Below are 21,186 nucleotides of genomic sequence, written 5' to 3'. Positions count from 1 at the left end.
GGGTGTGTGTGTGTGTGTGTGTGTGTGTGTGTGTGTGTGTGTGTGTGTGTGTGTGTGCGCGCACGCGCGCATGAGTGCATGTCTCTGTGTGTGGGGGGACATAAAAGGCTGTGAGGGGGGAAATCAGACAGCCTAGTATCCTGACACGAAACCCCCCCTACCTACCCCACCCCAAAAAAAAAACCTCGTCCCCTGAAAAAGCCCCCCTCACTCCCCTAGCCCTCACCCCACCCCCCGTGAGGGGCTGATGTCATGAGAGAGCCCAGAGTGGCCCGGGGGATGAAAGAGAAGGCCCTGATGCCGAGGCCCAAGTGGCCGTTGGGCCGGTGCGGTACATGAAAGGGGAGATATCACGCTGGCACCACGACAAAGGAGACCAGGCCACCAAAGCCATGGCATGATTCCATGTTCCAGAGGAGCTGCCAAAATCGTACATGCAGAGAGAGGGGAGGGGGGGGGTCGGAAAAAAGATACACAAATAAAACCGTGAGACGCATACAAAGACACAAATAGGACGTGAGGGTGTTATTGCGACACTGCATGAATAACACTAGTAGACATGTACTACAACACTCTGTCTACACATGTTTAAATATATATGTGTGTGTGTGTGTGTGTGTGTATGGACTTAATGCCAGTAAATAAGCAGTTTTAGAAAAGTTACAGTGACTTTTTCTTCCACATACTCTTCGTTTCCCTGGTCTGGAGGGAGAGCCTCTCCATGTGGCACGCAGGAGGCAGTGGGGGTCAGGGGTCAACAGCCCTGCGGCTCTCAGAGGAACAAGACAGGAAGAGCCGGAAAAAACTGTGTACATATATGTGACACGGCAGCGCTTTGGTGAGGCCGGCACACGAACATCAGAGGCTTGTGTGATCCCTTCCCGGCCCACAATCCCCCTCCTCCTTCTCCTTTTCCTTCTCTCACCCCATCCTCTGTTTTTCAAACCTCCCTCTGCTGGGACGGCTACAATGGAAGCAGGTTCATATTGCCTGTCACCTAACCAACCAGAGATGGAATCATGCAGTAGACTATATTAGGATTAAATACACCCATTGTGTAAGCAACATTCATTGAGCATTTTGGGCCGATTCAGATTCCACATTCATTGAGATTAGTTAATTGAGTGGGATCTAAATGGACTAGACCAGACTCAATACAGGGTGGCAAAGTGTCACAGAGGGGTCTTAGCTGGGGTTCAGAGAGAGGCCGGACTGGGTAAGGGGGTACGGGAGTGAGGCTAGGCAGGGTGAGAGAGGGCAGGCTGGTTGTAGTATCTCCACTGGGCCTGGGGGGAGCTGGCAGGCAGGCTGGCAAAGGCACACTGGCCCGTCTGACAGAAGTGGCTGGGAACGCGGCCCCCAGCTGGGAAGGGGCTCTCAAAGGACCCAGACAGGACGAGCTGGAAAAAAACTTACCAAAAACAACAGTTTGGAACATCATTAAAAAGAAAGAATGCAATAGTGAGCTCAACAATTACAAATGGTCTGGTAGGCCAAGGAAGACCTCTACAGTAGATGACCGAAAAAAGCTCACCATCATTAAGAAAAAAACGCAAACAACCGTTCAACAGATCAGAGACACTCTCCAGGAGGTAGGCATGAATGTGTCAAGAGACGACCGTCCGCAGAAGACTCTGCCAGCCAAACTACAGAGGCTACACCGCAAGGTGCACCACCACTTGTTACCCTCAAAAACAGGATGTCCAGGTTACAGTTTGCTAAAAAGTACCCATTAAAAAATCCTTGAGATTGAACTCTTTCTCCAGCTCCAAACTTTTAGAGTATAGAGTCAAAAGAAGAAAAAATGCTCCACTGTCCCAATACTTACTGAGGGAACTGTATATGTGAGACGGCAGGGCTTTGGTGAGGTCTTGACACAGATTTCAGGCCTGCACCCAATCCCCCTCCTCCTTCTCCTTTTCCTTCTCTGACCCCATCCACTCATCTAACCCTCTGTTCTTCAAACCTTCCTCCGCTGGGGCGGCTTCATCTAACTAAAGATGGAATCATACTGTAGACTATATTAGGATTAAATCCACCCATTGTGTAAACAACATTCATTGGGCATTTTGGGGCGATTTGGATTCCGCATTCATTGAGATTCGTTAATTGAGTGGAATCTAAATGGACTAGACTTGGTGAGGCCGGCACACGAACATCAGAGGCTTGTATGATCCCTTCCCGGCCCACAATCCCCCTCCTCCTTCTCCTTTTCCTTCTCTCACCCCATCCTCTGTTTTTCAAACCTCCCTCTGCTGGGACGGCTACAATGGAAGCAGTTTCATATTGCCTGTCACCTAACCAACCAGAGATGGAATCATGCAGTAGACTATATTAGGATTAAATACACCCATTGTGTAAACAACATTCATTGAGCATTTTGGGCCGATTCAAATTCATTGAGATTAGTTAATTGAGTGGGATCTAAATGGACTAGACCAGACCCAACACAGGGTGGCAAAGTGTCAGAGAGGGGTCTGAGCTGGGGTTCAGACAGAGGCCAGACTGAGTAAGGGGGTACGGGGGTGAGGCTAGGCGGGGTGAGAGAGGGCAGGCTGGTTGTAGTATCTCCACTGGGCCTGGGGGGCTGAGGGGGGGAGCTGGCAGGCAGGCTGGCAGGGGCACACTGGGCCGTCTGGCAGAAGTGGCTGGGAACGCGGCCCCCAGCTGTGCCCGGTCCCAGGCGGGGGTCTGTCAAGATGCAACAATAGGCTTTTCCCCTCTAATTATAGCACTGGGCTAAAACGAGGGAAAGCGCCTCCTGTTTTTGGTGTCCACTCTAATGAGGTGACGGACGCTGTCATCTAGATCACTTTCAAACAGCATCTGAGGACAACTGCTGGACGGACCAGGCCTCTGCACTGAAACATTCGCAGATCCAAAATGGCTTCCCCCCCCTAGGCAAAGAAATAACCCCCAAACAACTTTACTCCTAAGTAACAGTAGCTAATGCGTATTGAGAGGCCTCTTTAAGAAGTCAGCATCCCGATTAAAAAAAAGAAATATAAGGTATCGCCCAAAACCAGTGATATAATCGTTATTTTCAAGAGAAGAACGTCTTCAAAGTCCTATTCTGAGGTACAGTAGAGGACCCTTTGAGTGTTTGAGTGCTTCAGTTGAACATTAGGTCATCTCTCAGCGTGCGTAGCTAGCGTAGCTAGCGCTAAGCGTTGCCAGAGAAAGTGCACCATTAGCATGTCTATACAGCACAAGGGCTCCTTAAATTATGAATGGCTGCCCTCTTTCTGTCACCAGGCACGCACAGGATAAATGAGACGATGGCCTCCCCCGTTCTCCACGGAGTGGTGGTACGTTCCATTAGGAGGAACACTTAATTAAAGCATGATAAAATACCACTCTGCGACTCCAAAGGGGTCCGGGTGAAGGGGGTGGGAGGAGGGGTGGCGAGAGACAAGGGAAGGATTCAGTTCTTCCCGTTCTTCGAGCCAGGAGAGGTGAAAAACAAAACAAAACAAAACCATCCTAGCGTGAATTGTTCCCTTGACAACCGGGGATCAGAGATAAATAATACTAACAATGTTTTATTTAAGTGAAAAAAAAAAAAAAAGTTGTCTACACTTGCCAACCTGAATCTGTCTTTGAAGATGAAGGGGACCCCTTTTCCTGGCGTGGAAAGGACCTCTCGTGCATTTGAATTACTCTGTATGGAGTGGATCATGTCTGTGACATAGCTGTGTGTACTCTCTCAGTCTCTCTCTCTCTCTCTCTCTCTTTCTCTCTTTCTCTGTCTTTCACTGGCTCTTCTTTTTTTTTTTCCCCAGAGAAAGTTCTGGATCCTTCCCCACCACCACCACCACCACCACCACCATCCTTAAACCATTCACCACCATCATCACCAGTGTTCTTTCCTTCCTTACCTTTCCCAGAACAGTGAGACAGCTGGGGTCTAGTTCCGGCTGCTCCAGCTTCACCACTCCCACCCAGCCATACTCGTATAAGTCCTCCTCATCATTGTTGTTACACAGTCCCAACGGGTGCATCTGCAAACAGGACAAAAACACACACGATTAACACCGCTAGTCATCACAATAGAACAGCCGGCACACGATTAACACCACCAGTCATCTCAATAGAACAGCCGGCACAGTCACAGTATTTGCACATTAGAGTCAGGTTGTGGATTTCAATTTCAACATGATCCATGAGTCAATATCAAAATAACAGAACCATCACATAAAAATCTCTCACTGGCCTTACTGGTCTCTACAGTACTGTACTGGTCTCTACAGTACTGTACTGGTCTCTACAGTACTGTATGAGGGTCGCATGTACAGTCTCAAACCCCTTCCCTCAAACATTCCTCACGAAGGAACTGCATTAGCATGTTAATAATACAGTATGAGCCATGACACCTCCGTGTGCCACACAACACGGGGATTGTAATTTTGGCTAGCATTTGATACCTATGAGCTGAAGAGGACTGTAGTTAAGTTAGCAGAAGCAGACGACAGCATTGCTATAAAAGGCTTTTTTCAAAATTAAAGAAAAGCCGGAGATGAGGTTACACTCCACCGCACATACCCGCCAGTGTCTATCAAGGAATCTTAAGTGGTCCCCCCCCCCTTAAGTGGTCCCCCCCCTCCATTATCCTTAAGGCTACTAAATTGCCCTGGGTTTCTCTCTGCTGTACTCCCCTAACCGAAGCCTTGCAGAGCAGAGCGGAGGATGTCTGCAGAGTAGATTAGCTGTGAGGATGGCAGACATGACAAACGCTGACTCACTCACTCCGTGGGCCCAGGAGAGGTGGCAGCTCCCTGTAATTACAGCTAATGCATGCATTCATCGCAAAGCTCTTTAGCTACTTTACTTATTTTCCTTTTTTTTCTTCCTTTGATTACGCAGGATCTAGAAATACACGCGTTGGAAAAGGCGACTACATGTTTCATTCAAAAGGTCATGGCGATGACATCACTGTACCGATTCCCAACGGGGAAAACCTATTTTCGAAAAAGGGCATAAAAGTACATTTGCGGCGGTGGAGGCTGGTGGAGGTAGAAATCGGAGGACGGTCTCATTGTAATGCATGGAACACACATTTGATGCCGTTCCTTATTCCATCCCATGTATTAAAATGAGCCCGTCCTCTGATCCCTGCAGTACCTCCACCAGCCTCCCCTGATTTGCTGGGACACTTCTGCTGAATGCTCTCTATGGGGAATCCAAGACAAAATTAGATGAAAACCTACAGCTGGCTCCCGAAACGTATAACCTTCGATCATAACACCCCATCCTATCTCACCATGGCAACAGAGGACACTCAGCTCCAGCACTTGAATTAAAACCTCACCAAAGGCCCAACTTAAAACCTTACCAAAGGCCCAACTTAAAACCTTACTAATGGCCAAACTGACCTACTGGTGTTTATCCCATTAGCCAAGTGACCACAAAACTACCCCGGCCCCCCACCCCCCCCCTCTCTCTCCCTCTCTCGCCCCTCGCTCCCCCCGTCCCTCCCAATCACCCAGCTTTGTGGCGCCTGGGCCAGGCCCTGTGGCTCTGAAGCTCTTGCGATGACCCCAGATACCCTTCTCCCTCCTCTCTGACCCCTGACCCTTGAACCCCACTTCATCACTTCAGGAGCTTGTTGGCTGTGCAGCAGGCCAATTGAAAAGGTATTCAGGACAAGCATCGAGTCGTCACTATACTGCCATAAGGCGAGGGGGTCGGGCTATTGACCTGTGGGGTTGGGGCAGGGGTGGGGGGGGTTGAGGGTTGGGGCAGGGGTGGGGGGGGGTGGGGGTTGGCGCAGGGGTGGTGGGGGGGGTTGGGGGTTGGCGCCGGGATGGTGGGGGGGGGGGTTGAGGGTTGGGGCAGGGGTGTGTGTGTGTGTGTGTGGGGGGGGGGGGGGGGGGGGGGGGGTCGAATGCAAATAGCCGAAGGATGGACGTGTCATAGGAAAGGAATGTTGATAAAGTGTGCCGTTCTGTGAAGTTATCTCTAGTTTTTTTCTCTCCCTCCAGGTTGTCGTGTGATAAAGACATTGGATTCCCTGCACGAATAGATCACACATTAATAGTCTAGAGGCAGGCGGTAATGACGACAGATTCTGGATTGGAGAAATAAAGAGCCTCGGGGCATTTATGGTAGATGAATGGTTTAAGGTTTAAGCATTGAAGGCACAGGCACAAATGCACACACTCTCTCTCACTCTCTCTCACACACATGCACACACGCACGCACACACACACACGCACACACCATTTCAGCGTTGTATTTCAGCACAGACAACAAACTATTTCAGAGCTAAGAGAAAGTGTCCTTGAGGCTCAACTACCCTCAGAGCAGAACAACTCCAGACCAGGAAGTGAGCGGTGTGTGTGTGTGTGTGTGTGTGTGTGTGTGTGTGTGTGTGTGTGTGTGTGTTGACCTCCCTCCCTCTATCCTTCTTGCTGTTTAATGGATGACTAGGGGAGTGGGGAGCCCCGCCTGCTGCCTGCCTGCGCCCCTGCAGCCCCCGGGTCTGGAACACTGCTCCATTGTGTTTCACCCTCGCACCCCAAAGGGGGTAGTGTTGTTGTTGTGGCCGCTGTTGTTATTTTAGAGGCCTGCCACAGCACTGGACCATGATCTACGCTACGGTTGGTTGGCTGGCTGGTTGGTTTGTTTCTTAGAAGTTTGGGACTTCGAGGAATGTGGAGAGAGGTGTGCTTGAGTGAGGGGAGAGGATTGGATCGGATGTTTTGGTGCCCTTGTGAATTGAAGGAAATACATACGTATGCATACAGTACACACACACAGACACACACACACACACACACACACACACACACACACACACACACACACAGACACACACACACACACACACACACTAAACAGCAGAAGTACTCCCCTTTGCTCCAGGGATGACAAGCTGTCCCCTTGAGGCCTCATACACACCAACTCTGCCCACCACAACACTCCAGTGCTCCACTTTGCTCTACTCCTCTCCTCTCCTCTCCTCTTCCCTATCCTGCCCCCCCTCTCTACTCCTCTCCTCTCCTCTTCCCTATCCTGCCCCCCCTCTCTACTCCTCTCCTCTCCTCTCCCCTATCCTGCCCCCCCTCTCTACTCCTCTCCTCTCCTCTCCCCTATCCTGCCCCCCCTCTCTACTCCTCTCCTCTCCTCTTCCCTATCCTGCCCCCCCTCTCTTCTCCTCTTCTTTGGCCTGCCCCCCCTCTCCTTTCCTCGCCTCTCTCCTATCTCCCCCCCTACCGTCCTCTCCTCTCCTCTCCCCTCCCTTCCCCTCCTCTCCTCTCCTACCCCCTGCCCAGAGCACAGAGCCCAGGGCCCAGAGCCAGGTCTACCCTGCCCTGTCCTGCCACCAGGGGGTGTCCCTTAGATCTGCCCTTCACATCCTGCACCGAGGGGAGGCAGCCTTTCACATGGGTATCCCCTTACACAGGCCACACTCTCAATGAAATCATGGCAGTGATCTGAACTCCACTTGTCACTCAATTGCCCCCCCCCCCCCCCTCCGCTGCCTCCCTGCGCCACCAACAGAAAACACTTCTAAGGCTTCATGATGCTCGGTATAGGGTGAGCTGCACTGCTGCACTGCAGCTTTCTGCACTGATGTAGTCACACAGTCACAGACTGAAGGGTGTTTGTCTCAGAGATGCACTGCATTGGAAGAGAATCGTTTTCAGTAGCCCACACGTATTTCATTGTTGGTAACACTTTACAGTAAGTTTCCCCTTTACTGTACCTGTGTAATAACACTGTTATTACTGTAGTAACAACATTATACTATAACCATGTTCTTTATAGTGATTTGGTTATTAAACGGTATGGAGCTGAGCAGTTTGAACATGACTGAAATAACTCAATTTGTAGAGACTGATTTATCTGATAAGATATTAATAGGCATCACAGATTCAGTTGAAATGTGAGGGGATGAAACAGAGAAATCCCCTCCACCCAACCCCCCCCATCCTCTTATCGTGCTTCTCCCCCAGAAGGAGTGACCTGATTTGGGTTTGTAATGGGATCAAAACAGGCCCTACTTCTGGAAACTCTTTCTAGTCCCCCCTGTCTCAAAGGAAATCAAAATGCAAGTCACACCATCCACACCATACTTCTTTGTCAGTGACACAATTCACTGAGCCTTTGATCATCCAACAACAACTACTTCAGGCCCCCTCCCATCCCCCGTTCCCTCGCCATCGGTGCCCCTGGTTACAACCCCTCTGGCCCTCCCCCCACCTCTAAAATGTTCAATCGCTCCCCACATTTTCTGTCCTTCCTCGCAGCATGCTGTACCCCCCCTGGCTGAAAGAGCCTGTCAGGGCCTCTGAGCCCTAGGAGGACCCTGAATGGACAGAAGGGGAGGAAACTCAAAGCAACGAGACGAGAGGCTAGTTTCCCCTATTGCTTCTCCTTCTCCACTAACACCTTCCTTCGTCCCTTTAATGTGACCCATGAACTAGGGCCCCATAACCCCCCCCCCAACCCCCCCATATCCGTGACTTACTCACAGAACCACCACATGGGGACAGAGATTCCAGAAACATCCTTCCCCTAGTCTTGGAAAACTCTGCATTTGAACCATCTTCAAGCTTTAACACTTTCCTTTCCTGAAACGGCATGAAAGAACCACCAGCAGTGTTTTCTTATGTGATCAGTGAGATTTTTCCAAATGAATTCTCCCTTCTTTCCCCTGTATCAGAGTCTCACATTGCAGCTCTCTAGTTCTCAGTTCTCACAAGATATATGGGATCCCCAAAGGATAGTGGGTGATATTAGCATATATGCTAATGCAACAAGCCTAAATTGGCTAACACATAAATGGGCAAATACATCATACATACATAGGCTAACCGCATATATTGTAAGTTACTATATCAGACCTTGGGTCCATACAGAAGCTAACAATACACACCTCAAGTCGAGTCAAGTTAAGGTTTATTGGTCATATGCACAGGAGAGAGGTTGTAAACTGTACAATGAAATGCGTACTTCGCAAGCTTCCTCTCAACAGTATCAAACATAAAGAAGTAAGAATAAAATGAATAAAAAGTTTATTCTAAAAAGAATAAAATATAAGAAATAAGGCCCAAGAGTGAGGTAAGAGTGAGAAAGAGGAGATTGGCAGATACGGGGAGGAGGACAGCTTGCGGCTTCTCAGCCAAATGACTCATACAGTAGAAAGATCTCATTCTTTACGACACTCCAGATTAAGAAATGCGTGCTTGATGTGAAGCTCTGTGCTTCATTCACGGACACGCTAAACCAGATGAACCACTGGAATTCTACATTAAACGTTTATGAGACTCAGGTTTTTCAAAACCATCCTCTTGGCTTTGTGAGGGATGCCAAAAGCCCACCATTTGAGAACAGCAGGAGAACTGAAAACAGTTTGAGAGTTAAAATACTTTGAATGTAATGTTGGAAAGTCCTGAGAAATAAAGTGGGACACATTCCATAAACCCTTCTATTGGTGGAGGTAGAAACGTGTTTTGATACCATTCCTCATTCCAGTCCACGCATTACAATGAGCCCGTCCTTCGATTTCTACCTCCCCTCCACCGTGTCTGTTGAAACTGGGCAGAGCCAGAGAATGATTTCTGTGAGTCGAGACGAGGGCAAACATGACTCATGAGACCACTGGTTACGGCATTCGGGTCATGACCTGGATCAGGTTCAGCGACAACAACCAGGGTACAGGAGCCAGCCTGAAGGCGAGCGCTGCCATCACAAAACCTGGAAGAGCGACAAATTTCACTTGATGTTCTCTAGGTTAGAGCAGCTAAATGATTAACCACACAAGTTGTTGGTTTAGGTTTCTTTTCTAGTGTTTGGAAGAAGAGGTAGCACCTTTTCACATGCACACACAAATATCAGGGAGAAGAAAAACCTGGGCTCCTCGCCAATGTTCTCACTCACCTGTGTTCCCAATGCTATACACAGTGTGTGTGTGTGTGTGTGTGTGTGTCTGTCTGTCTGTCTGTCTGTCTGTCTGTGCTGTGTGTGTGTGTGTGTGTGTGTGTGTGTGTGTGTGTGTGTGTGTGTGTGTGTGTGTTGGCTGCAACAACCCTCAATAATACTGCTACTGGTCAAGGCAACATCATTTGATTGTTCTCTTAACATCTCCCAGCCTGAACTCAATGACCCCATCCCATCAAGCCACAAAACACCCCATCCCAACAATCTCATTCCTCACTGCCCCCACTCCATCCCACCCCATCCCATCCCTATCCCTGCCCTTCCACCCCCCCCTGCCTGACAACGAGGGAGCACTGCGGATTTCCTGGAATAACAGAGTGTCCTGCCAGCAGAGGTGGTGGAGATGGGGGTTGGTCGGTCAGGGAGGGGGGGGGGTATTTGATCAAAGCCACAGGCGAGGCCCCCTGGGCCCGCTGCCACTTAGGGAACTCAGGGGCTAGCCGCAACTCTCAGGGCAACTTTTCAAACAGGATCCGAGAGTCTTTCAAACAAGTGCAGAGTGCTATGCAGCAGTATGCGCAGCGCGCTAGGGATCCACACACACACACACACACACACACACACACACCAGCTGCACCGGGGGCTTTGAGGGTTTGGGCCTCACATTGAATCTCCTCCCTTCCCCCTCTCCCACTATCTCCCGTCCTGAGCTGTGGAGAGGGGTGGACAAGCCAGCCACTTAGAGGTATCATAGCATATCATATTCAAACATTTAACATGGCCCTGGGCTGTCATGTGGAAATATAGGTGGGAATATATCAAAAATGTAATTATTAAAATACATCGAAAATACATTTTTCTGAATCAACCAACTAACCAATACGCAGAGAAAGCCAGGCTGCCTGTTTTTTTTTTATCCCCCACCCAAATAAATTCAATGTTTGCTGGGGGAAAAAAAGGTTGTTTTGTCAACAAGCTAGACAGCTGGCTAATGGGGAATCTTTTAACGTAATTGCTAATTCAGCTGAGCTAATTGTGAATGTTTGACACGTAAACCAGACAACACCGGTTAATTATACCCAAGAGAGCACCAGAGATGTTAAAAAACATGCATTCATCAGATCAGCACAAGATGAGGACAAGATAATGGCTACAACATGACAATAATCACAAAAAGCTCGGGAACTTGTGTGACTCATTGGTCAGTATTCTTTCCTCATGTGTATCGTATTGTGAGTTTTTTAAAGTCGATGACACAAAACACAGAAATACTCTACAGAACAGAGCAGAACAGTGTCTAGTTCATAAAAGTTGACTTCTCTGTACCATGCCGATGCTACAGTACCATGCCAATGCCCCCCCCCCCCCCCCCCCCCCTCTCAGTACCATGCCAATGCCCCCCACCCCCACCACCCCCACCCCCCAATGACAGTAATCCCCTGGGGAGACACGACCACATGCTTGAACCAATTAAGTCTCTGCCGCTCCCTCACTCCCTCGCTCCCTCCCTCGCTCCCTCCCTCGCTCCCTCCCTCCCTCCCTCCCTCCCTCGCTCGCTGGGCTTCGTGTCCCGCTGGTGGAACCTACCGAGCCTGAGCGCATGGATAACTTCTCTACCACTTCCTGAGCTTTCACAAACTCACTGGAGGATGAAAGAGACAAGTGTGTGTGTGTGTGTGTGTGTGTGTGTGTGTGTGTGTAGTGGTCGTGGGGGTTTTAAATCGATGAGCAGTACCTGGTCCAACTTCCAAAGCTGTATTGTCATCCTTTTAAATGTGTGAGAGAAAACGTCTGTTCTGTATAATACACAGTCAACCCCCCCCCCACACACACACACACCACCACCCACCCCCCTCACGCTAAATCGCCCCCCAGCTGCCACATACTTCCAGTGATACCTCATCCTCAGTGCTGGATGCTCACTCGCAATAACATGCCCACACATAGCGGAGAGAACTTGATCAAGTGTACACACACACACACACACACACACACACACACACACACACACACACACACACACACACACACACACACACACACACACACACACACACACACACACACACACACACACACACACACACACACACACACACACACACACACACACACACACACACACTAGCCGTGGCTGTTTACTTTCGTTTGAACTCCCTCCCACAAGAAAAACAGTGGATTTCACAGCCACTACACAGCACCACTTCATCTGTATCCCTATGAGAACGACACAGCACCACTTCATCTGTATCCCTATGAGAACGACAAGAATCATGAGAATGCTCTCTACTTGTCTATTCATTCTCTTTATCTGTCTCTTCTTCACTCTCTCTTTATCTCAGTCTCTCCCCTTCACTCTCTTCCTCAGTGTATTTCCCCTTCTGTCACTGTTTCAGCTTCTCGTGTTTGTATTCAAATGTCTTTCTCCCTCTTTTTTTTTTATCATATTCAATCTCTCTGTCTCTGCCATTGTACCGACAGCGCATCATCTAAAACACTTGAGCATCTCACCTACAGAGTTTAAGCAGAAACCGTGACGAATCTAAAACAGAAACCGTGCCGAAGAGGTGGACACAATGAAGGTTTGAGATGCCAAACCAAACCATCCTATCCCCAACTGTCCTGTCCAAAAGCAGGGGAGGGCAATTGCAAAAAAATTGGAATGAAGTAGGGTGGAGCCTGACTCCCCAATTGAGTCTCTCTCTCTCTCTCTCACCCTCCCTCTCTCTTTCTCCCTCTCTCTCGCCCTCCCCTCTCCTCTCTCCCCCCCCCCCCCCCCCCCCTCTCTCCTTCATTTCCCAGCACTGGAAATAACTTCAAAGGGTGCTGGTAGCCTTGAGGAGAGGAGAGCGAGGGGAGAGGAGGGATCAGGTTACGGAGCAGCAGCTGGGAGGGCCCTACAGGTGGGACTGACACTCCTCCTGCTGTAACACTAGCTCAGAAAGGGATCCCACCGCTTCTCTTCTCCAATAAAGAACACTTCCTCCCCTTTGTCTTCGCTCCCACAGACGATGGAACGACAGTTAGACAACCTTCTGCTGTGGCTGCAGGAACGCCCATAGGAGTGTGCTTGTGTCGATCGTGAACGATCTCGGGTGAGACGTTCGAGGAATGTTTGAGAAATAATGTCAGTTTGTTTGTGTTGTTTGTGTGGAGTCTGAGGGAGGGAGTTTGGTACGTGCGAGCGTTGTTATGGTTTGTACAACTACGCTGAGGTGCTTCCAGCCACAGCGCTGTGTCTCCCTACACATCTTGTACATGCCGCTGTGTCTCCCTACACATCTTGTACAAGCCAAATGTCAAGGACAACTGTATCAAAGCCTTTGCTTTGGAACTGTCCTAATCAGTCCGTACAGTACAACTGTTTGAATGGCGAACGCAAAGAGGCGACCCACATTACGAGCCTCTGTAACCCTCATGAAAATCACCTCTGCACTCCGACTTCATAGCAACGGAGCAAGCAAACAAGTGTCATGGTTTCAGTGTTAGAGGAGGACACTGGGAGAGGACACCCAATATCATGTCAATATCCTGATATGTAGCACAGAGCTCTGCAGTTGACAGCTTTAACACCAAGCAGGAGGCTGGGCTTGTGACTCTATTAGCTCCTTCAGACCAGAGACTGAAACCATCAATGGCTTATCAGTGTGTGTGTGTGTGTGTATGTGTGTGTGTGTGCGCGCGTGCACATGTGTGTGTCTGTGTATGTGCGTTTTCATGTGTGTGACTACACTGAAATCTCCTGGTGTCACTTTCAGCTCCCTAGTTTTCAAATGGAGATTGACACGAACAAAGGATAGGCCGGCAAAGTTCAGAGGTCAAAGATGCGGAGGATACTACCATTTTGGGGGTTGCAACAGAATCACCCCCCCCCCCCCCCCCCCAAGAGCAGAGTGAGAGTCTATCTATGGATCTTGACTATGATAGTAAAAATATTGTCTCAATGTGCTAGGCTTGTTGTTTTTCATGCCGGCAGTGAAAGTGGGTGAACATGCTAAATATGCATGAATTATTCACAGACTTCAAGGTATCGCACTGAATTAGTAAACATAGCTGACAATAACACTGACAGTCACAAAAAGGGAGGCTGTTAATAAGTGATACAATATCACACAGACAAACACACACAGTTTCACTCGCACGCACATTCTCACACACACACACACACACACACACACACACACACACACACGCCATATTTTCTCTCTTTCCTCAAGTAATTGTGTTGAAGCTAAGAACCCCTGACAGAGACAACATTTCTACTTTGAAAAAGACACATCCCTCATCAGAGAACCGCGCAAAAAGAAAAGACAGCATTGTTTGTTCCATCAATTATCCAACAGCGAGCGCTTATCGCCTGACTAAAGCCAACACGCTGTGAGTATATTCCCCTCGCTGCTGCTTAGCGTTGCTTCTCGAGTCAAACCTGCACTCATTTACCACAGCTAGCAGGTGGAGGTCCCAGCGTACATATATCAGACGTCTTACCCCACCCCACGCCACATTCCTCGGCATGAAACAAATGTTAATGCGATACTTAATGGGTTATGATTGATGCCACTACCACCACCACCGCCGCCGCCACCGCTACCGCTACCGCCACCACCACCGGCACGGGAAGGCCACCATCGAGCCCAGAACGGGGGAGGGGATACAGGCCAGGGCAAAGGGGGGGAGAAGGCGGAGGGCCAAAGGCTACATATCTCTGGGAGCGTCTCTTGAAGTCCGAAGGGGGCTAAAAGTGGACCAGGGGAGGATTGCAGTCATCAACACCTAGCCTCAGCGTGGCCTTTGATGTGACACGCTGCCTTTGAAGGCTCCGGCAGGCCGGGGAGGAATCCGTTCGCTCACCCTCCTCTTGGAAAGCCCCCAGAGTTGTGGAATGCGGCGCGAGCTGCTGCCCGGCCCGCTGGAATGGGATTAGAGCACAGGCCCACACCAGCAGGGCTCCCTCCCTCTCTTCCATCCCTCTCTCCCTCTCTCTCTCTCTCTCTCTCTCTTCCATATCTCTTTCTCTCTCCCGCGCACTGGAGTGGACAACATGGCCTGATATTGGGGGTGTATTGGGGTGGGGGGGTTGGGGGGCTGATCAGATTCAGTCCTGATCCGGTTGAAGGCGATGGGCAGAGTTGAGGGTTCCTACAGGACAGGAACTGGTCTAAGGAGCAGATATAACGTAAAGTACGTCTCATCCTGTCCGATGCCCTTCCTCTCCACCTGTCCTCTTCTCCTCCCATTGGATCTGAAGACCCCCCCAGCCATCTTGACAGCCATTGAAAAGACCAATCAGGAATAACCTTTATTCGATTGACTAATCTCATTCATGCGAGTCATCGTCGCTATCAAAATGAGTCAACACTTCAATAGGTTTCTTTTAACCTGGAACTAGGACCAATTCAAGCGTGGTCAATCTTCTTTGACATTTCAATATTTGGATTACGATATGAGAGAATCGCGGCAGCACCGTGCGGAGATCAAACGTAGCCCGGGCAAGCGCTTCGCCCTTCATCAAATGCCACAAATCCCGTACACTATACACAGTGAGGCTCTGAGATTACAGACCAGTAAGGTACTTGTACAAGCTTCAGATGACCAACGCCACCTACTGAATTGCAAATATCAAAGTATCCGCAAATGTAATCAATCATAAAGTGGCATTTGATTCTTCTGCAGCCTTGCTCTTTCCTTTAAGAGAGAGAGTGTGTGTGTGTGTGTGTGTGTGTGTGTGTGTGTGTGTGTGTGTGTGTGTGTGTGTGTGCAGTACAGTACATGTGTGCATATTTCTGTATGCATGCGTGCTGCTTAAAAGTGTGAGCGTGTGTTTGAACAGCCTCTGTGTGTTCTTCTGACTGGCCATGGGTATGAGGGCCGTTAGGTGGTTGGAGCTGTCCCAAACAGCCGGTGGTCGAGCTGAAGATGAGTGCTCTAATCCAGCGGCTCCTCAGAGAGAGACAGCCAGGGCTCTCTTTAAAAGGTCAGCACCATACTGTCCACCCCCCCCCCCACCCCCCACTCTTGTGCATCACCCCCCCAGTCCAGCACAGCACAGCACTGTGGGTGACCTTCTGCACAACAACTGCACAAACACAGGCATGGCAGCCATACATATTGAATCTCTGACAGGGAGCTAAGCTAGGCTTGGCTACATACTGGGCTCTGATGTACCCTGTTTACAGAGGGTAGAAGGGTCCCCTGCCAGTAAGAGTGAGTCACTGGCTTGAGGGAAAGCAAACAGGACAGACACACACACACACACACACACACACACACACACACACACACACACACACACACACACACACACACACACACACACACACACACACACACACACACACACACACACACAAACACATTGTGCATATGCATGAACAAACACAAATGCTTCACTTTGCACTTCCCCCGACCCCAGTGTTTCAGTCAGGCAGTGGCGAGGGCTACCCCTGTCCCCTATAGTTCTGGTTTCCCCTTGGCTGCTGCGGAGCGGGGATGGAGGGATGGGGAGGAGGTGGGGAGGCAGCCAGCATTAGCACTTGTCTCGGGTTTCGCCCGCCTTGGCCTTGTTTTCTTTAGGAAACACTAACTGGTGCTCGTGCTACACCGGAGGAAGTGCTCGCCTGCATCACTTCCGGGTAGTATGGCTAAGGTCATGCCGCACTCAGGGGAAGAGAGAGGGAGCAGTGGGATCTGGGGAGAGGGGGGCACGAACGGGCCACATGTGGAACACATTTAATGTCGCCAGCAATTAACCTCTCAGATACGTTTAAATATACAGACATAAAGGAATACGCAAAGTAGAGAACCGCAAGGGGGAATTATTTTATATCACATTTCCTTGTAAAAACCACCACGTCCTGTATAGCATCAGTCTCACACATACACACTCTGGCTTTTCTTTCTCTCCCCTCTTGAAACACAGACACTTTCCTGGCTCAGTTCCCCCCCCCCCCCCCCCTCTTCTTTTTTTTCTTTTTCTATCCAGCTCTGGTTTCTGTGAATGGCGGAGCTATCACCTTTCAAGACGACCTGGAGGGGAAACCAGAGGAAACCCTGATCCGGGAGCTCGGGCACTCCACAGAGCTAATGATATTCCAGAGGAAATGAGAATGTGAATAAACAAAGCCGGGCCATTTCCTGGAATAACGCGACGGAGAGAGACAGACAGAGAGAGAGAGAGAGAGAGAGGGAGAGAGAAAGAGAAAGAGAAAGAGAGAGAGAGAGAGAGAGGGGAAAGACTGGGAAGCAGTCTGGAGCGGAGCGGAGCAGGCCGGGCCTCCAGTTATATTCCTTGAGGGAGGACCTTGGACGACACGCACAGGAGCACCGGAAGCTATTTGGAAGCACTTCAAACCAGCGATTGCTGTCTCTGTGCCATGACTGGAGGGGACAGAGGCTGGGCCGGGGCGGGGGTTGGGTTATAAAAACAAACCCGGTCTTGAGTGTGTTGTTCTTCCGTATTCGAAAGGCAACCTGTTTTAAATAAATAAAAACAATTGGGGCCTTGGATCACCTCATCTATGGGTGTGTGTGGCATTCATACAACATGTATGGACTTCAAGGAAGCCTGATAAAGCGCAGTCTTGCCTCCGAGGCAAACTTTAAAAGAGCTTTATGAGCTTTAAATAGCATGCAAATCCACAGATAGCGACTCGTCACTTTCTGTCATCGTCGCACACATTTACTTTTTATTGCGATTTGCGAACTACCAAACTTGAACGACATCAAAGAAAGCAAGAGTGTGTCACAAGTGTCACAAGCAGTTCCTCCGGTTGGCCCATCCTTCTACTCAAATACCATCAGAGCCATAACCTGAGATAGAACGCCCGGCTTTATGAGCTCAAACGAGATAGAGGGGGGTAAATCTGAGATCTATAAACACGTGAGAAACCAGGCAACCACTGCCAACAGGGAGGTTTACCTCTGAGATCTAGACCAGGAACCCTCTATCTTCTTTCAGGGCCTCTCCCATCGCTTATTCTCCCCCCAATGATCAGGTTAGACAAGTCCCTCTATTCAGAGCTACACAGTAATACCGATATCCCTTAAGAAAAAAAAAGAGAGGGAGGGGGGGGGGGGAAAATCCTATCTGAGAGATTAACTCGCAGCACCCAACCGAGCCAGCGCTGGGTTCACTGCTTCCCTCGCCCCTATCTCACCCACTAGTCTCTTGTTCTAAAGCAAAGCATGTCTTTGATACTTGACTAGAAGGAATCTGGAGGCGTTACAGGTTTCTTTTGTACTTGGCGCTGCACAGAGAACCCATGTGTGTGTGTGTGCCAAGGCTGGGATTTCTTTCTTTTCTTTTCTTTTACTCTCCTCCTCCTCCTCCTCCTCCTCCATCCCTCCCTCCCTCCCTCCCTCCCTGCATCTCTCTCCTTTGCCTTCATCTCCTTCCCCTCCCCCTTCCCCTTCCCCTTCCCCATCCCAAGCACAAATCACTGAATCACAAACTGTACCTTTTTTCCTCATTCGGATCTTAAAACTTAAGTTGTGGGTGCCTTCAGCGGAAGGCCAGAGAACACTCAATGTGACCATGTTGTATTTGCTGTTCAACGTGGCCATATTTGGGTGGTGATCGAGGGGGGAACTTCAGAGAGTTTTGGAAGGTGGGTAGGGGGTGGGATTTGGACGAGGGGAGGGGGTAGGTTTGACTCCCCTTGGAGATTTTCTTAAACCCATTACATCAGCTTTTTTCTGCTTCATGGACTCTGAGGCCTAGGCTTTTGTGAGGGTAGAAAATGACCTAAATTGACATTCACAGTGGTTGTGGTTGGTTGATTGTGGTCAGGCATTTTGACATAAATAAAGCAGGATTCCTGAGGCCGCCTATAGCCTATCTGCAAATTCCGGGTCTTTGTAAGCACAGCTTCCTTTTGAACACAAAATAATCATCCTTGTACGTCAATGTGAACATTTTCAACGACTGAAAAAAGTGCTAAAACTCTGCATATAATTAATTGAGAGCAAAACAACAACCCAACATTCTGGTATTTCTGAAAAAGGTACACATTTGCAACGTCTGCCTCAGCAACAAAAATCACAGTGAGTCTGTTTCATCAACGACAGTCTGGAATAGACAACAGCTTCAAGAGATACTACATATTAAAAAAGCCAGTGTTTATCAAAGATGTTGCTATCAGCTGGACCAAAGGCTCCGACCTCCTCTCCCGTTGTACAGGTGTAGTAATAAAAAAAAAAAATCACAGTAAGTCTGATTCATCAACGACAGTCTGGAATAGATAACAGCTTCAAGAGATACTACATATTAAAAAAGGCAGTGTTAGCCAAAGATGTTGCTATCAGCTGGACCAAAGGCTCTGACCTTCTCTCCCGTTGTACAGGTGTAGTTATTAGTAGTTATTGTTATCAGATGGCTTTGATCTTTCTTACCCGTAGTCTGCCTAACTAGCTGGCCAGCACAAGGTTAAGGCCTCAATGGCCGCTCATGGCAGCATGAATTTGATCATAATTAACAGTGGGTTATAGGCATCCAATTCCATCTCAGCTAGGTTTGTAATTGCGAATGCTTTGTACACATATATGGTCACAGGAGTTGACATTAGTAGCCAGATATGTTCACCATCACCATCACACTCTTTTCACATAGAGTAGAGATTCAAAAGATTGTGAAAGCAGGAGATGATGCAACAGTGCAGTTAAGCTCTGGCCGCACATGCCAATGAAAAGGCCCACAATGGACCGACTAAACCTTCTGAAAGAGCACTGCTGGTGCCGGACGAACTGATCGACACCAAACAGACTATCAAAAGCCCTGGGGATCGTCAAAGCCACAGATCTCTCTCCCCTACTGCGATCAAACAGGGACACTCTCCCGCCAGGAGGGAGTGTGAGAAAGAGAGAATGAGAGAAAGACAGATTTTTCGCACCATAGGAAAGCAAAGCAAAGCAACCAACACCACGGCCGGTCCGCTACCATGCACAAAAACATCCTGCCTCTCTCCCAACCATTCTTGAAGTCCCAGAGGCAGGGGTAGGGGCAGAGAGAGGGAGAGGAAAGAGTCCCTGGGCAAACAGCGAGGGGTAAGGGGACAAAGGGGCGGCGTTGCCTGGGAGAAGGGGACCCGCGGCCCCAACAATGTCCACATCAAGCTTCCGGCTTCGGGCCAGGCCCAGCAGAGGTGCGCTCCCAGTGAGCCTGGGGGTCAGTGGCTGGACAATGGGGGGACTGGCCCTGCCCTGGCAAGCAGCTGGGCCCGAGGAAAAGAAGCTTTGGATGTGCGGAGGGGAGCGGAGTGGAGGAGGGTGGGAGGAGAGATGAGATGAGATGAGATGAGAGAGGCAAGGATGGAGAGTGTGCTTACAAAATCATGCCCCCCCCCCCCCCCCCCCCAACATCTATAAAAATGACATCCAACTCTGACACTTTTCCCATTTAAGTTACCATAACGATTGAGCCACACCCCCACTGTTTTAAAACTACTCTCTCTCTCTCTCTCTCTCTCTCTCTCTCTCTCTCGCTCACTCCCTCCACAACTACACAAACACACATTCAAACAGACCAATAACAAGGGGGGAGGGGGCAGGGGGTGGTGATCGAACAAACACTATTCTTGGAACTCTGCCGAGGAGAGCTATTGTGCAGCAGCGCGGTAAAGAGAGAGAGGTGGGGAGGGAGGGAGGGAGGGAGGGAGGGGGGGGGGGGGGGGTTGCTTCAATGGCTCCGTCACCGGGTGGAGATAAAATGCAGCAAGGTGCAGCCAAGTGGGGGCCGAGTGGAGAAAGGGTTTTGAGGGAACACAGATACCACTCACACACAGAGGCAGGTGTCACTGAGTAGGTGAAGGGGTCACCTCAGGCAAGACAGAGAGAGAGAGAGAGAGAGAGAGAGAAAGCCTTGTGCTCTCCTCCACACACTCCTCTGTAAAGAGCTAGAGGGGATGTCCTCCTCAAGAGTAGAAGCAGAGCACATAGAACACATTTGAAGTTGAGGAAGAGGAGTAGAGAAAAGAAGGTCACATTTCACAGTTGCTGAGCGGTTTGTGCTATTACACAAGTGGAATAAAAGGGGTCTGAGTTATTACACAAGTGGAATAAAAGGGGTCTGAGTTATTACACAAGTGGAATAAGTACTGTTGCCTGTAATAACAACACAGTAAAACCGTTCTTCAATTGCCTACAGTATTGCTATCATTATAGATAGGTAATTGTAGGTAATTACAGTGTTACTACACAGATATAGGGGAAATTTAATGCAGGGGAAATTTAATGTAAAGTGTTGCACTCTTGCTGGCTCCACCATGGCCTTCTGTGGGTATTGTTACGAACTCCACTAGCTAACCT

General features: G+C 49.4%; 1 protein-coding gene across 1 annotated transcript in view; it reads right to left on the bottom strand.

Moving 5' to 3' along the window:
- znrf3 (zinc and ring finger 3) overlaps positions 1 to 21,186 on the bottom strand; it is a 61,989-nt gene that overhangs the window by 22,653 nt on the left and 18,150 nt on the right. The window contains exon 2 of the mRNA XM_083673388.1: positions 3,879 to 4,001. Within this exon, the coding sequence (XP_083529514.1) occupies positions 3,879 to 4,001 (123 nt within the window). The remainder of the gene's footprint in view (positions 1 to 3,878; positions 4,002 to 21,186) is intronic.

This window comes from Argentina silus, assembly GCF_951799395.1.
Source record: "Argentina silus genome assembly, chromosome: 7".
In the NCBI taxonomy this organism is placed as follows: Eukaryota; Metazoa; Chordata; class Actinopteri; order Argentiniformes; family Argentinidae; genus Argentina; species Argentina silus.
Note: the sequence above shows the minus strand (reverse complement) of the source record. Positions and strands in the feature narration are given on the sequence as shown.